Genomic DNA, 14,789 nt, shown 5'->3' with positions numbered 1-14,789 from the left:
CCGGGAAGCACACGCCTCCAGGGCCCGGAAGTGAGCGGGCCGGGCGATGGCGGCGGCGCGGCAACTGGGGCTGCGCGCTGCGGGTCTGCGGCCGCTCCTGTGCGCGGCGGGCGCGGGGCCGGTGAGCGGGCCGGGGCGGTGCGGCCGGGCGAGGGTGCGGCCGGCCGGGCGCGCCCTCGGAGTGGGCGCGCTCAGCCGGCCCCTCGCGTCTCCGCAGGCCCCGGCCAGCGTCGTCTGGAGGAGCGTCCTGGGGATCGCCCCGCGCGCAGGTGAGTTCTCGGGCAGGGACGCCCCAGGCGCCCCGGGGAACCGTTTCAGTCCGTGCGTCCACTTTGCTGGGGGCGAGGGCGTCGCGATAAGCTCTGAAACTGCCGCCCCAGCCTCGGGAGTCAGACCCTGGGTGCGCGCGCGCTGTTCTCGGTGCTGCCGCCCTCCCACCGCACCCGGCCAAGTGCAGCCACTGCCTGAGGGCCCCTGAGGCTGAGGCGGGGCCGACCCGAGACCGAAGCCGTCTGGGATCCTAAAGGAAAGCATGGCTTATCTGTACAGTTTGCATGTGGTCCCCGAGGTTCAGCAAAGGATGTTTGTGTATAGAGCGCTGTGCACCCTGGAAAGGCGGCTGTAAGTCTACTCCAGGCCTGCCTTTTTTTAACCATCCCTAAGACCTAGGATGCTTTCCGTTGATGGAACTCACGCTCTGAGAGCTTAAAGGTATCTCTTGTGTACGTTTTTCCAACTTTAAATTTATGAGCGATTATCGTTCTGAGAGCTCTGTAAAGCACTCTCCTGAAGTGTATCACGTTCTCTCTCTGCAGAGCATGGGCAAGTCCTTGAGTCTAAGTGACAGGATACGTCTCAGCATGTCCTTGCAGGAAAGCCATGAGGTGGTTCCATGAGTTACCCAGGGTCATATGGGTGGCAGAGCCAGGCCCTAGTCGCTGGATCTCATTCAGTCGGTGACTGTCCGCTGAATGCGCCGGGCGCTGGGTTTGGAGCGGGCTGGACGCAGGTGCTGCTGGTTGGCTGCGACTGCCCGTGGTGGCCCGGCCCTCCTCCTGTTCCACGTTCTCTCAGGCAGCCAGGGCAGCTTCGAGGAACTGGCCACTCCAGTTTTTCGTTCCAGGGCTTCTGGCCCCATGCCCATGCTGTGACATCTCCTAGGGTTGGCCTGGAGGCCCCGCAGGTGTGGCAGCTCTTCAGCCGAAGCAACTGCCACAAAAACCGAAGATGAGTCCTTCCTCCGCTGGTTTCTGCTTCTCATTCCTGTGACTGCCTTTGGCCTGGGGACGTGGCAGGTAAAGGCTGATGTGGCTCTCCTGGCCCTGAGCCCTTGACCGTGCTGCCGCCCACTTGGGCTTACGCCCTGTGCCCACAGGTCCAGCGTCGGAAGTGGAAGCTACAGCTGATCGCAGAGCTAGAGTCCAGAGTTATGGCCGAGCCCATCCCACTGCCCGCAGAGTGAGTTTGTGTGACTGCCCAGCTGGGGCTGGTCTTGCTCGAGGTCAGCAGCGGGGCCTGGCTGCGGCTTGCCTGGTCCTGCTAGGCTTCTTGTTGACATCCAGCTGCTGCCTGACACACAGGTGTAGAAAGGCCTTTGGGCTTCACCCGTTTCCAGGCCCAGTGTACTGAGGGCTCGCGCAGTGCTGACAGCCTTCCGTAGCAGTAGTTCTTAGGTGGCGGGGTGCAGGCGTCTGTTGCATCTGGACATGAGTGGTGTTTTGAAAATGTGCCTAGTGATTCTCCTGCCTTCCCTCCTTTAAAAGCACTCACCTACAAGGACAGCTGTCATCATGACGCTTCCCATTCAGAGGAGCAGACAGTGGGTCATATTTGCCTTGCAGATGGTTGCTTTGGCCCCTGTTTTACTGAGTTCACACAAGAGTCCACAGCTTTGTTATTCTTGAAAACGAGAACCTTTTGGCAGCATAGATCCTTGTTCCCACGTGGCTTCCAAGGACTCAGCCCCGCCTAGAGGGCACAGCATGCAGCCCTGCAACCCCCACGGTGCTTGAGCATCGTCTTCTGCTCAGGCCATGGTGGGCGTCGTGGTCTGCAGACCCTCAAGTGGGTCTCGGCTCCCCTTCTCCCACCCCATGTAGCCCAATGGAACTGAAGAACCTGGAGTACAGGCCCGTGAAGGTCAGGGGGCACTTTGACCACTCCCAGGAGCTGTACATGATGCCGCGGACAATGGTGGACCCGGCCCGGGAGGCCCGGGAGGCCGGCCGGCTCTCATCAGCGGCCGAGAGCGGGGCCTACGTGGTCACTCCCTTCCACTGCACTGAGCTGGGGTGAGTGGTGTGGCAGAGGTACTGGTTCCCACGTTCCTTCTCAGCCCCCAGCCCCGGGGAATCCAAGCTACCCAGACAGCTCAACTCCTTGGAGAGTTTGAAATATCATCCTGGTGTCATTAAGACAACTAATTACTGAACTTCGTCTGCGTTGTCAAGCTCCAAAGGGGAAGGAGAATGAAACAGGCCCCTTTGGAGAAAACTGTTTAGTGGCTGACATATTTAGTGATTATGGGGCGACAAGAGGGGCCAGCAGAGGAGCCCCGGCCTTGCGTGGAGGGTTTCGGGTCGGGAGCCTTCCCAGGAGTGTTTGAGTAGGAAGTGGTATGTACTCGGCACCACCCCCACAGCACCGCTTCCCCCCCACCCCCCCAAGATCCAAAACTAGAGCATCAGCCCAAGAAGGAAAACCCAGGGCCTCAGCCTCCGCCTTCTGGTTTTAGGTGCAGGATGGGCCCCAGTGCTGCAGCTAGGGACAGGACAGGGAACTGAGGGCAGGAGTTGAAGGGAGAGGCAGTGGGGAGACGTCCGTCGCTGGCTGTGTCGCAGCAGGCCAAACAGCAGAGGTTGGCGGTGGGGAGGGCGTTACCCAGCTTCCCCCCAACCAGCTCGCTCTGCTTCAGTCTTCCCTGGGGCACCCAGTGACCACTGGTCATCACCTGCATTCAGAACCTCTTCCCTGCCTGAAACAGTGTTCTTACTACTCTAGGATCACCATTCTGGTAAACAGAGGGTTTGTGCCCAGGAGGAAGGTGAATCCAGACACACGGCGTAAAGGCCAGGTGAGGGGCTGGACTGTCCTCTCCCAGAGGAGCCGTCCCAGCTCTGCAGAGACGGCATTTCGCACCTTTCCTCACAGGTTGAGGGAGAAGTCGATCTGGTGGGGATGGTGAGGCTCACAGAGACCAGGAAGCCTTTTGTCCCCGAGAATAACCCAGAGCGGAACCACTGGCATTACCGGGACCTGGAGGCCATGGCCAGGCTCACAGGCGCAGAACCCATCTTTATCGATGCTGACTTCAGTACGTCATGACCAGCACACCCCAATCCCTCCCTCCTCCCCTCCTGTCCTCTACACCCCAGCGTGTGTCGGTGGTGGGAGTGAGCCCGCCTTGGCTGAGTGTCCCACAGCCACCGTGAGGACACCCTTGTGTTCCTGCAGAGAGCACAGTCCCTGGAGGGCCCATCGGAGGGCAGACCAGAGTCACCCTGCGGAACGAGCACCTGCAGTACATCATCACCTGGTGAGCCAGGGTCTGGCCTTGCCCCCCACCCCCACCCCCCACCCCCCACCCCAGACCGCGACAGTATGCCCTGCTTTTCAACCCAAGGTACGGACTCTGTGCGGCCACATCATACCTCTGGTGCAAGAAGTTCCTAAGTTGGACTCCTGGTGTGTGAGGAGGTTCGCAGAAGTCAGCCTGTCCCTGAACAACTGAAGCCACTTCAAGAGATTTGGTTTTATGCTGATCACATGCTCTTGGTATAAATAAATCTCCACCACACAAAGTGCCTTTCTTTCCACCCAAACTCCAGTGTACCACCTAAGACAGCTGGAGACACAGACAGGGCCTCCGTGGTGGCGCAGTGGGGAACCCCTGCCATGAGAAGCCCGCGCACAGCTGGAGTGGCCCCTGCTCGCCAGATAGAGGGCAAAGCGCCACGCAGCAAACGAAAGCAAAACTGATCAAAGCATTGCCACTATCCCCAAACTCATTCCAGAATGCTTGACACCAGCTGAAGGAGAATCTTTATTACTTTTATGTACAGAAAACTCCCTAGTGCGCTCAGCCCAGCTTGGTGGCCAGCTCTTTGGCCTTCGCCTTTTCCAGCTTGGCGATGCGCGCCACCGACTTCGGCCCCAGGACGTTGCCTCCCCAGTGACGACGGATCTGTGGGAGCAGAGAGGCAGTCGTTTTCTGAGGCTTTCAAACCACAACAGTTCATGCAGTTCTATTTCACTGTTCGCAGCTGACTGGCATGTACAACTGCTCAGAGTCGAGAGCGGCCAGTCTTTGACTAAAGGCTCTGCTCAAAGACAACGTCTCGTATGAATACGTTTCTTACCTCATCGTATCTGTCGTTGTAATTGGTCCTGATGGCTTCCACCAGCTTAGCCAGGGCACTCTTGTCCTCCCTGACAAAGCAGAGGGGGAAAGTCAGGTCACTGGCCTTCACAGGTTACCCCCCTCCCTCAAAGCAGACATGACATCAATTTAGCTCCAACACAAGTCTCTTGCCTCAGATATAGCATGACCACATGGCTTATTCAGGTGAAGAAATTCATAACCATCATTGGCAAAGATTCAGAAAATGTTTTTTTTAAAGCTTGGTCTTTAAGGTAAGATCCTGAGAAATTACGGGAACCTGGAGTGGGGGTAGGGTGGTCCCCCAGTGACGGGAATGCTGGGCCCTGTGCACTTACGAGTTGACTTGTGTGAAGGCTACGGTGGTGCACGTCTTCCTGTGCACCAGGCGCCCCAGCCGGGCCTTGCCCTTGATGATGCAGTAGGGCACCCCCATCTTGCGGCACAGGGCAGGCAGGAAGACCACGAGCTGGAAGACAGTGTTAGCGCTACAGTTATCTGAAGCAAAAGCAGTAATATGAAAGGGCTAACGTGGTAGCAATTGCTCAGGGTTAAAAAGCTCATGTGTTTGCACTTCAAGGTTTAATTCAGTAAGAAGTTCACATCATTGCAAAAGCCAGGAACTGCATCCCTTGTCAGGACTTCCTTACGTGAAAAGCTGACCACCCCTGCCATTCCACCAGGGCCTGCCAGACCCAGCGTCTAGCTGGCGCTCTTCCTGGGACAGACAAGCACCCACCCATCTAAGCCCAGCAGTCGACACAGGAGCAGCAGCCACACATACCTCAATGGGATCCACGTCGTGAGCGATCACCACCAGCTGAGCCTTCTTGTTCTCCACCAGGGTGGTGACCGTGTTGACCCCTAGAACACACAGCCAGTTTGCATGAGGGCGGCGTGGGGCTGCTGTTCCCAAGAGCAGTTCCACTGCAGCCTGGCTGTGACTCAGGGTTAAAAAGCTCGGATTTTACTCTCCACAGTGATTCCAGGTGAAGAAATTCATGCATCATTGCCAACAGCCTGCCCCACAACTCACCCTCTTCAAGGAGAGGTTCCCTCACCTGCTCGAAGGACAGGTGGCCTCTTGGTGGGGACATCGCCTTTGCCCGCGGCTTTCTTCTCAGCTCGGGCCAGCAGCCTCTGCTTCTTCTCTTGCTTTGTCTCTGGTCTGTACTTGTGGGCCAGCTTAAGCAGTTGAGTAGCTGACAAAAAAAAAAAAAGACCACCGTTCAGATGTGAAGTTGCGATATTTGTCACTTAAATGCTAGATCACTGTCCTGAGTACAACCACAATCCAAGACATCTCAGACCCAGTTCATTATCCCATCAGTATATCATGTTGTGGAACTAGACAAGGAAAACCAGCCTATTAAAAATACCTACTGCCCCTTCAAACGCCTGAGTTCTAGCAGGTCCAAGAAAGGGTGGCAACCGTGCCCAAGAAATACCCCCCAACAGTGTTTCTAGGCCACAGAGCCGCACCTGTTTGTCGGTCCAAGGCCTGCGTGAACTGGTTAATTGCAGGAGGCACTTTCAGCCGCTTATAGAGAATAGCCCTTTGCCGCTGCAGCCGGATGTAGCGGGGCCATTTGACAAAGCGGGTGAGGTCCCTCTTGGGTTGGATGTCCTGTCCTGTGAGGTAAAAAGTAACTAGGTGAGGCTCAAGCTCCTTGCCGAGTTCGGGTATAGACATACACTTATGATGTAGTGCATCAGCGATCTTGGTGGTTTAAAGTGTCATCACCATCTTCCAGGTAACATACTTTTGCATCACTTGCACACAGACACCAAAGAACACAGAGGAGACGACAGCGCCACCTCTTGTTCAACAAGCAGCCAAGGTGCAGCCAGCCCCATCACCTCTGCTCTGGGAACGCCAGTTTTTGATGGCCAGCACCCGGGCTCCGTGTTGACGCAAGTTCGGGCCACCGAAAAACGACCATCACTGTGCCCCCTCTTAAGGCAAGAGACTAAAAGCCAGGCACAATTTAGTTAGAAAGTGGCAAAAACGTGAGAATTCCAACCCAAGTAAGCCTCGACTCCAAACCCAGTGAAATCTAGGATAGGACACGACCTTCTGTTCAACCATTTTCTCCATCGAGGACTACGTGAAAACACATCTCCTCCCGTTTCTTACCAATGCCAAAATTCTTGGGCCTCTTCTCGAACAGGGGGTTGACCACCTTCTTGGCCTCCTGCTTCTTCACCACGGCCGGGGCCGGGGCCACCTTCTTCCCCTTGGCCTTCTTTCCCTTCGGCTGGGTGAGAACAAACACCAGCTTTCGCCGCCGCCTCTGCCGGTTTCTCTGCAGAGGGGCGGGTGCGGGGGCCTGGCCCCCCGAAGACGAGTGCGGACGGCGGGCGACCCCGCCACCCGCGAGGGCAAGCCCGACCCCTGTGTCGGCGCCGCGCAGGCCCGGAGGCCGCGCCCGGCTCGTACATCAGCGATCTTGGTGGTCAGGACAGTCCTCACCATCACTCAGATAGCAAATATTCTTTCACATCATCTGCACAAGCCCGGCGGGCCCGCGAACCCGCGGCGCCGCCCCTTCCCCGCGACGGGGCAGCGGGCCCCCTCTTCGGGGACCGGCAGGCTCCAAACAGCAGAAGCGAGCGAAGACACCGCGCGGGCCAAGACGCCCTGAGCGGGCCCCCAAGAAATGGAGGAGCCCCCCACCCCCGGGGCACCGGCGCGCTTCGGCCCCGTCCGTCCCCGAGCCCCGCACTGCGGCGCTGCTCTCCTCGGATCCTCATCCCCCACTGCCGGGCGAAGTGGGGGAGTGTTATCCAGCCCCAAGGCCGCTGAGCGAGGTCCTGCGGGGCGCCCCTCGCTCTGGGCAGTGGAGGCACCCTGGCGAGGTCGCGCTCCGAGGAGGATGGCGGCGGATAGAGCTCAGACGGCAGAGCCGGCACCACGAGAGAAAAGCAAACTCACCATCTTGAGGGGCTGGCGTAGAGAGAAAGGACGGGGTATTGTGGGTAATTTGTAGGCGTCCTCGGAGATCGCGAGAATTGGCGCCGGCGCGGGATTTCGGATTTAAAGAGAAAACTCCCTTTTCCCCGCTGCGCGGTCGGGGGCGGTGCCTAAAGCAGGAAGAGCCGTGGGAGACCCGGGGAAGGGCCGCGGAGACTGACCCGCAGGGGTACGCGCTTGTTCCCCGACTCCGCCCCTAGCGAGGTACCCAGCGGGCCCTGGCTCTGCGGGCCCACTGAGGGAGCTGGGGCGTCGTGGCTCGGTCGGCGTCCTTCTGGTGGGGTTTACTCCCCCGCGAATTCGGTCGGGGGCCTCGCCGGGCGGGAGCGCGCGTAGCCCGGAGGAACCTGGCGCGGGGCGGGAGGGCGGGCGGTCCCGGGACTGAGGAGCCCCGACGCCTCCTGGGGCCGCCCTCTAGGGGCCCCGGCGTGGAGACGGGGGCGGCAGAGTCGGGATAGGACCCGAGCGGCTCGGCGGGGACGTGCGTGAGCCTGGCCTCCGAGAGGGCTGCGCCGGCGCCGGCCCGGTAGTCGTCGGGGTCCGGCCAAGGGGGCGCGGACCAGAGGAGAGCCCATAGCGCGTTTGGCAGAAAGGGCATCTCCGGAGAGCCTGCCCGAGGGTCCTACCCAGGCTGGCGCCTGCAGCGGGGAGAAAGGCCGGAGCTGGCCTGCTCACACCCAGACTCGGTTCCAGGTGTCCCGCTCCCCGTCCTGCGCTGCCTGAGGCCCCGCCATGGCCCAGCAGAGAGCCCTGCCGCAGAGCAAGGAGACGCTGCTGCAGTCTTACAACAAGCGGCTTAAGGACGATGTCAAGTCCATCATGGACAACTTCACTGAGATCATCAAGACCGCCAAGGTGGGTGGGGGCCACCGGTCTCCGGCTCCCTTGGAGACCAATACAGTGGTGAGCAGAGCTGAGTCGGGGAGTCCGCTTTCAACCTCCCAGCCAGGTGGTGGACATACTGCAGTGAGCCCATAGGCAGGGCCCTCGTCCCCATGGGGAGAAGTTTGGGAGGGCCGGGGATGGGGGGGCGGTGACCGCAGCAAACAGGGAGGCAGGTGAGTCATCTGGCTAATTACAGGCCCTGGGGAGGCATTTGTAGGGGGCTCCAGTCACAATGCCGGGATCCAGCATTACTTACTAGCAGCAAGGGGTTGGATGACGTCTTGACGTCTCAGTGCCTCAGTGTCCCCTGCAGCATGGCATCCTTGTATGGCTGGATGAGTTTATCCACGTAAAGCGGTCACTGTGGGGACTATTGTGAGCACATGTGGTCGCTGAGAAAAGCTGGGGAAAGCTCCTCACGTGGTCAGAGAGAGGGTCAGCGGCCGGTTCCGGGCAGGCAAGCCCACTGACTGGAGTGGGCCAGAACTCTGCATGACTGTTCCAGTCCTGTAACTTGTTTGAGCCTTAATAGTGACGATGACCGCTAGTGCTGTCGGTTGGGCTTCCCTAGGGGCTTAGAGGTTAAAGCGTCTGCCTGCATTGTGGGAGACCTGGGTTTGATCCCTGGTTCAGGAAGATCCCCTGGAGAAGGAAATGGCAACCTACTCCAGTATTCTTGCCTGGAGAATCCCACGGATGGAGGAGCCTGGTGGGCTACGGTCCACGGGGTCACAAAGAGTTGGACTCGACTGAGCGACTTCACTTTCACTAACTTTCAGTGTCAGGCTGAGCTGTGAGGGCCCTTTGTGTGCCGTCCCATTTAATGGTCACAAGAATGTTGTAGGGCAGGTCATTGCTCTCCAGTTCCTTTTCAGAGGAGGGAACAGGGACTCAGAAGCTTTAGCATCCTGCCCCAAGTCAGGATATTCTGCGAATATCCAGCAGGGCTGGGATTAGGACCTGGGAGATCTGGGTCCCCACCACTCAGGGTGCCCTGACCCCTGCCCATATCGTGGCCTGGTGGGTGGGTTGGGACAGTTGGTAGCCCGGACCTTGCACAGGACAGGCAGGCAGGACTCCCGGCCCCTCCACTGACTGTCTGAGGCACCTGGAGTGCACTCAGGTCTGTCCCGGCTTCAGGTTTGCCCACGAGGGAGAATGGTCCAGGCTTCAGTGAGGTTCCTAAGACGATGGTCAAGTGCTTAACACAGTACCTGGCACCCAGAAAGTGCTCAGTAAATGGTCACTTAAAAAAGTACATTGTCCTTTTATTCATCCATTCAGCAGGTCACTGACTGCCCAAGCTAAAAAGATGGGGCCAACCCCTCCTTGCACCTGGCACAGCAGCCCTCGTACTTAGGCATCTGTTGGCCCTGTGAGGGTGCCCATTACCCCTTAGAATGGGGCGGGGGGTGCCGGTACACACAGCCCGATGTCTGGGGGCGGCGCCTGGGGCAGAGGGCACGGTAGGCCACGGTGTGGCGAGTGTGGGTGCACTGCTGTCGCCGCCAGGCGCTGCGGGCCAGGGCACCTGCCCACGCTGGACTTTCTCGTTTGCCCCCCAGATTGAGGACGAGACGCAGGTGTCAAGGGCTACTCAGGGCGAGCAGGACAACTACGAGATGCACGTGAGAGCTGCCAACATCGTGAGTCACCAGGTGGAGGGGACAGTCTGGGCTCCAGAAGCCTTTGGCCCCTACTGGGTTCCCGGGGGGCAGAGGGGCAAACCACTTCTCAGGAGACTCCCTTTGAGAGGAGGGCTTTCCTCAGCAGCTGAGGGAGGGGCTGGCAGGTAGTGGGTACGGTCACGATGTCGAGTGCTGGGCAGGGGTTACAAAGAGGTCAGCCTTTCCTCTCTGAAAGTCCTCTATAAGTGCAGGCTCTCTATTAACTAAGGTTCCTTGTAAGTGAAGGTTCTGTAAATGCAGGAAGCAAACGGCTAGATGAAACAGGACAGGCGTCTTGATCCCTTTCAATGCCACAGAATAAGCCTAGCTACCAAGCGTTTCCATGGGTCCACACCCATGATGGAAATCCATAGCATGGGGTCCTAAATGAGTCCCCGCCAACTGGCAGGTATGCTGGCCCTAAGGAAGAACAGGGCAGGTTAAATGGACGGCAGTTTTGTCTGGGGTTTGAGGTTTTCAGAAGCAGAATACGTGATTGAATAAAGTGTGCGATTGGCCATCACACCTGCAGGAGTGGGAGCCAGAGGCCCGACAGAACCTGCCTTGGCAACAACTCACGTGCCTGCAGTGGCTGCCAGGGACCCTGCCCTCCCCTCGCTCACCTTCTAGTCCCTCACTTCTGACAATGACCCTGTGTGAGTGCCGTGGCCCCACTTCGAGGATGAGGCCACCGCTGCCATTGCCTACCCAGCATCAGGCGCACGGAGGCAGGCAGTCCCTCACCACGCCCCCCGATCCCCACGGCCGCAGGTCCGAGCCGGCGAGTCCCTGATGAAGCTGGTGTCTGACCTCAAGCAGTTTCTCATCCTCAACGACTTCCCATCGGTGAACGAGGCCATCGACCAGCGTAACCAGCAGCTGCGAGCCCTGCAGGAGGAGTGTGACCGGAAGCTCATCGCACTGCGGGACGAGGTTTCCATCGACCTGTACGAGCTGGAAGAGGAGTATTACTCGTCCAGGTACAAATAGGGCTGGACCCCTTGCACGGCGGACCTGCAGATCCTGGCCCGGCCAGCAGGAGTGCCCAGCCCCACCCGGCAGCCTCGTTTCCAAATCCTTCGTGGTCTCAGCAACAGAACCCTTTGTCTGGGTTTCACAGCAGACCTCAGGGTCAGAGCATCTGATCAACAGACAGCTGATGCTGCCTCCTGGGGCCCAGGCGTCAGAATGAAAATCAGAACCTCGAGGGTTGGAGGGCCAGGCCAGCGTTTCTGTCTGGGGGCGCGTCTGTCCGGAATAACCGTCTCATCCAGATCTGAATGTCCTAGCCGGGCGGGGCCAGCGCTCTTGGCTACCGGCCCCTGTCCAGGACCCCAGTGCTTGCCCAGGTTGTGACTCACCGTGGGTGACACCGTGGGCGTCACTGAACGCCCACGCTGTGTGTCTCGGGGTGGGGGTTCCTGGGAAGGACGGGGAGAAAATCCAAGCGGAGTGTGGCCTTGAACGCCAGGCCCGGGCACTCATACCACTGAGTTCTCATTCAGTTCAGCGTCACAGACCACAGCCCTCCTGCACGCTGGACCCAGCTACAGCAGTGGGCAAGGCCCATGACACCAGCGCTTGTGGCCTGCTTAGAATCCTGAAACCCAAGGCAGTTTGAGCTGGAGGGGCCCCAGGAATCAGAATCCAGGTGTAATTTACTCACGGGGAAGCTGAGGCTGGAGAGGCCCCCCACGTCCATCCTTGTTAGCTTGGAAAAATCAAGACTCAGTCCAGCGGACACTGGGTTGGCAGCCCCTCGCCCTCGCTGGACAAATGTGTCTTTCCCGTCATGGATTTTCACTGCTCCTTTCTGTCCGGTGGCGGCCAGGCTGGAGCCACAGAAGCCCAGAGCCAGCGTGTCTGTGGTCTGAGGCTGGATTTCTCTGTGTGCGTTCCAGTGCCACCCCTCACGGTCCCTCCCACCTTTACCTCCGTGGGAAGGGACAAACGTCGCTGCCCAGTGGGAGTGGTTTAAACGCTTCCGGAGGGTTCTGGGGCCACCTCCATCCCTGATGCCTGTTGGCTCAGCAGGCATGGAGCAAGTGCCTCCTACGTACCAGCCTTCAGGGAGGGGTCCAGAGTGGTCCCTGGGGGTTTCAGATCCTGCTGGGGACATGGCTCCTTATGGCCTTGTTTGTCCCCCTGTGGCCCCCATGGGCCCGGGCCATGGACTGAATGTCTGCAGGAGAGCAGCTTGGGCCTGCCTTTTGAGGCTGAGGGCAGAGAGGGCTGCAGGGGAATGCCTGAGAGCCAGGCTCCTCCTGTCCTGGCTCCGGGCCATCAGTCTGGCCCAGAGGGGTTTCTAGTCCAGCCTGGGGTCTTCGAGAGGCTGAGGCCCTCCATCTGTAAATGCCTGTGGTGGCCGGGGCTCAGCTGAGTCAGGGCCAGCCAGCTGTGGGCCCCTCTCTGCTTGTTCCCTACACAGGCGGCGTGTCCCGCCCCCCCCACCAAGCCACCGGCGCTCAGCCCGTTCTCCGTGTGTGTCCCCGCTGCCCACAGGCTCGCTCCCCCGCTTTCTGCTCACGATTTGCTCTTTCTCTCCCTCTCGCCTTCCACTCTCCTCGAAACTCTGCTCTGTGTCCAGGATGGTTCTGAGGCTGGATGCTGGGGGCGGGAGCAAGGGAGGGAGCTCGAGGCAGGACTCGGGAGGAAGCCAGCGAGACATGTGGGGAGGGGCAGGCCCCACTCGCCCCCTCAACGCCCTCCGCGAGCCATGCTCTGTCCACGTGCATCCTTGCTGAGAGGCCAGCCATGCTCTCCCCACACTGGACGAGATCTGGTGCGTTCAGTGTGGCGTGGCTGCAGATTGTCCCCGTGTTAGAGATGGGAGCCTGAATTCAAGGCGCTGGAGTCCTGTTTGAGGTCACACAGCTGGTGCAGGGCTGCAGGACAGAACGCCAGGGCCTCTGCTCCTAACCGCCACCCCATTCAAGCTGAGTCCCAGGCCCAGAGAGGAGACAGCATCTCTGTCCCCAGGGGCCTTGAGAAGCGCAGGGACTGTGGAGACCACTTCTAGATGCTGGTTCTTGCAACTGCAGAATGGAGCGTGTGTTCAGGCTGGCAGCTCCCTGCTAGAGGAAGGCAGCTGGAGCCAGGACAGGAGGGGGTGGCAGGAGGGACGTGGATGGGTCAGTGGAACGGACCTGCCGCGGTCACACAGCCTGCCAGTGGCTGGTCCCAAATGGGTCCCTGTGGAGCCCCTGGAGGGCCCAGAAGCAGGGGCCGCGCCCATGCCTCCCCCTCAGCCAAGCCTACTTGGTGGAGGGGCCCGCACACAGGGGAGGAGGGGAATGCAGGTCTGTGGTGTGCTCTGTGTTTCCTTAACTGCTTCTATCTTGCTTTCCTTCCCTGGCTTCATCTCTGCCTGCTCCTGTCTCTCCCTGGGTTTCTGGTGGTGGAAAAGCTCAAGTCTATGCGAAGCTAATGATCTGCCTCTGTGCGAAGCTTACTGGAGGCTGGACCCGGACACAGACTCCACTGACTGCCTCTCAGCCCCTCTGCTCGCGTCCCCGGAGCCCAGTGCTGGCGGCCCCCTGCAGGCTGCAGCCCCCACCCACTCCCACGCTGGTGGCCCTGGGCCCACGGAGCACGCCTGAGCCCCCCAGGGCTCCCCCACCCCCGGGCCCCGGGATCTTCGGAACGACATCCAGTTCTCACCCCAGGCTCAACTCCCTGCAGCCCTGGTTCCCACTTGGGGAGCCACTGTGGCTTCTTTGGGAACCTTGTCAGCCCAGGGACAGCCCACCTAGGAGTGCTGGGGGGAGGAGTGCCCCCACCATCCCAGGGTGGCCTATCCTTCCGATTTGCTACTTTCTGGGCTGGCCAGGAGGGTGTTTCCAGGAGAGTTTGTCCCGTTGAGGACCTAGCAGCAGGGCAGGAGGATGCCCAGTGTTGGGAAACCTGACCTGTGCATACTGTTTACCATGGGGGGAGGGGGAGGTGCTCAGAGTGGACAGTACTAGCCAAGGCCCAGCCTCCACGCACAGCTCTGCACACTACCTCATGCTGAGGCTCCTCTGATAGCTGACTGCCCCTGCAGGGCTGTGGGGAAAGGGGGCTGCCCACTCATGGAAGTCAGGCAGGGTCCTTCCTAATTCTGCTGCTGCATATGCTTGGTTGTTTTTGTAATAAGAGACTGTTGAATAAAACCACCTCTGCCCTTTGGCATCGCTTGGTTCCCTTTCTTGCTTTTGGACCACTCGGTCTCCCAGTGGCTGTCAGGAAAGAGCCCCTGGGCTCTGCCTAGTCAACCTCGGCCTTCAGGTCAGCTTTCTGGCCCTGGGGGGCTCTATCAGCATAGGGTTCATGGCTGCATTTCCACTGCCTGGAGAGAGCTGGCTAGGACCTAGAAGGGCCTTGATAGTAGTACTTCGTGAATGTATGAGAAACTGCTACCGTTACTGCATGTCACGTGGCCCGGGCATCTGAACCTCCGGTTGCCCCCAGGTCGGGGCTGTGGTTACCGGCATCTCAGAGAGAGAAGCTCCGAAGGGGCCGAAGTGTTGTGCCCCGTGGTCTGCGAGCTGGGGAGTGCAGTGAGAGGGGCAGGACTCAGCCCAGGTGGAACACGAGGCCCTGTGCCCGGTCTCCTTCCCAGAGGGAGGTCAGCGTCCCAGTGTACGGAGGAAGCGGCAGCCCTCGACCCGACACCTGCGATACTCAGAGTTTATCACTAGTCACCAAGGAGCCACACACTCGACGGGAACACCACCACGTGTTTTCTTCATCGCTCGCATCCCCGGGGCTTGGAACCTGCCTGGCGCGCAAGTCCTTTCCAGACGAACGCGGTCTCGCCAGCTTCCCCTTGGGGGCTGAGCTCTAAACAGGCCTCAATTACTACGGTCTGTATGCAGGTCAGGAAGCAACAGTTAGAACTGGACAT

General features: G+C 59.5%; 3 protein-coding genes and 5 non-coding genes across 12 annotated transcripts; 2 read left to right on the top strand and 6 right to left on the bottom strand.

The window, feature by feature from the left end:
- The first annotated feature begins 16 nt into the window (after window positions 1-16).
- SURF1 (SURF1 cytochrome c oxidase assembly factor) lies at window positions 17-3,800 on the top strand. 2 transcript variants are annotated; one of them, XM_019971130.2, is made up of 9 exons: window positions 17-121; window positions 218-269; window positions 1,162-1,295; window positions 1,376-1,458; window positions 2,100-2,291; window positions 3,001-3,073; window positions 3,151-3,313; window positions 3,454-3,535; window positions 3,623-3,800. In XM_019971130.2, exons 1-9 carry the CDS (start codon window positions 47-49, stop codon window positions 3,690-3,692), a joined length of 924 nt encoding a protein of 307 aa, XP_019826689.2. In that variant the 5' UTR covers window positions 17-46; the 3' UTR covers window positions 3,693-3,800. The 2 variants fall into 2 exon arrangements, with proteins under 2 accessions (XP_019826689.2, XP_019826690.2); XM_019971131.2 differs by having other exon boundaries at window positions 18-121; window positions 3,666-3,800.
- A 224-nt stretch (window positions 3,801-4,024) lies between these two features.
- On the bottom strand, window positions 4,025-7,442 carry RPL7A (ribosomal protein L7a). The gene is made up of 8 exons (XM_019971123.2): window positions 7,314-7,442; window positions 6,516-6,636; window positions 5,861-6,010; window positions 5,440-5,580; window positions 5,163-5,242; window positions 4,717-4,847; window positions 4,359-4,428; window positions 4,025-4,183 (listed from the first exon to the last, which is right to left on the bottom strand). Exons 1-8 carry the CDS (start codon window positions 7,314-7,316, stop codon window positions 4,079-4,081), a joined length of 801 nt encoding a protein of 266 aa, XP_019826682.1. The 5' UTR covers window positions 7,317-7,442; the 3' UTR covers window positions 4,025-4,078.
- LOC139185984 (small nucleolar RNA SNORD36) lies at window positions 4,528-4,592 on the bottom strand. Its single transcript, XR_011569563.1, has one exon. It is a non-coding gene; the product is annotated as a small nucleolar RNA SNORD36 (small nucleolar RNA).
- LOC139185982 (small nucleolar RNA SNORD36) lies at window positions 4,919-4,991 on the bottom strand. The gene has a single exon (XR_011569561.1). It is a non-coding gene; the product is annotated as a small nucleolar RNA SNORD36 (small nucleolar RNA).
- On the bottom strand, window positions 5,319-5,393 carry LOC139185983 (small nucleolar RNA SNORD36). The gene has a single exon (XR_011569562.1). It is a non-coding gene; the product is annotated as a small nucleolar RNA SNORD36 (small nucleolar RNA).
- Window positions 6,087-6,157, bottom strand: LOC139185987 (small nucleolar RNA SNORD24). The gene has a single exon (XR_011569566.1). It is a non-coding gene; the product is annotated as a small nucleolar RNA SNORD24 (small nucleolar RNA).
- LOC139185986 (small nucleolar RNA SNORD24) lies at window positions 6,816-6,890 on the bottom strand. The gene has a single exon (XR_011569565.1). It is a non-coding gene; the product is annotated as a small nucleolar RNA SNORD24 (small nucleolar RNA).
- Window positions 7,443-7,444: 2 nt separating the features above from the next.
- On the top strand, window positions 7,445-14,074 carry MED22 (mediator complex subunit 22). 4 transcript variants are annotated; one of them, XM_070799627.1, is made up of 5 exons: window positions 7,451-7,521; window positions 8,046-8,207; window positions 9,803-9,883; window positions 10,676-10,884; window positions 13,311-14,074. In XM_070799627.1, the coding sequence occupies exons 2-5, from the start codon at window positions 8,085-8,087 to the stop codon at window positions 13,501-13,503; spliced, it is 606 nt and encodes a 201-aa protein (XP_070655728.1). In that variant the 5' UTR covers window positions 7,451-7,521; window positions 8,046-8,084; the 3' UTR covers window positions 13,504-14,074. The 4 variants fall into 4 exon arrangements, with proteins under 4 accessions (XP_070655729.1, XP_070655728.1, XP_019826687.1 ...); XM_019971128.2 differs by having other exon boundaries at window positions 7,452-7,556; XM_070799626.1 differs by having other exon boundaries at window positions 7,502-7,629.
- Window positions 14,075-14,789: the final 715 nt, after the last annotated feature.

Source organism: Bos indicus, chromosome 11 (genome assembly GCF_029378745.1).
Source record: "Bos indicus isolate NIAB-ARS_2022 breed Sahiwal x Tharparkar chromosome 11, NIAB-ARS_B.indTharparkar_mat_pri_1.0, whole genome shotgun sequence".
Lineage (NCBI taxonomy): Eukaryota > Metazoa > Chordata > Mammalia > Artiodactyla > Bovidae > Bos > Bos indicus.
This window is presented reverse-complemented; position numbering and strand designations above follow the sequence as displayed.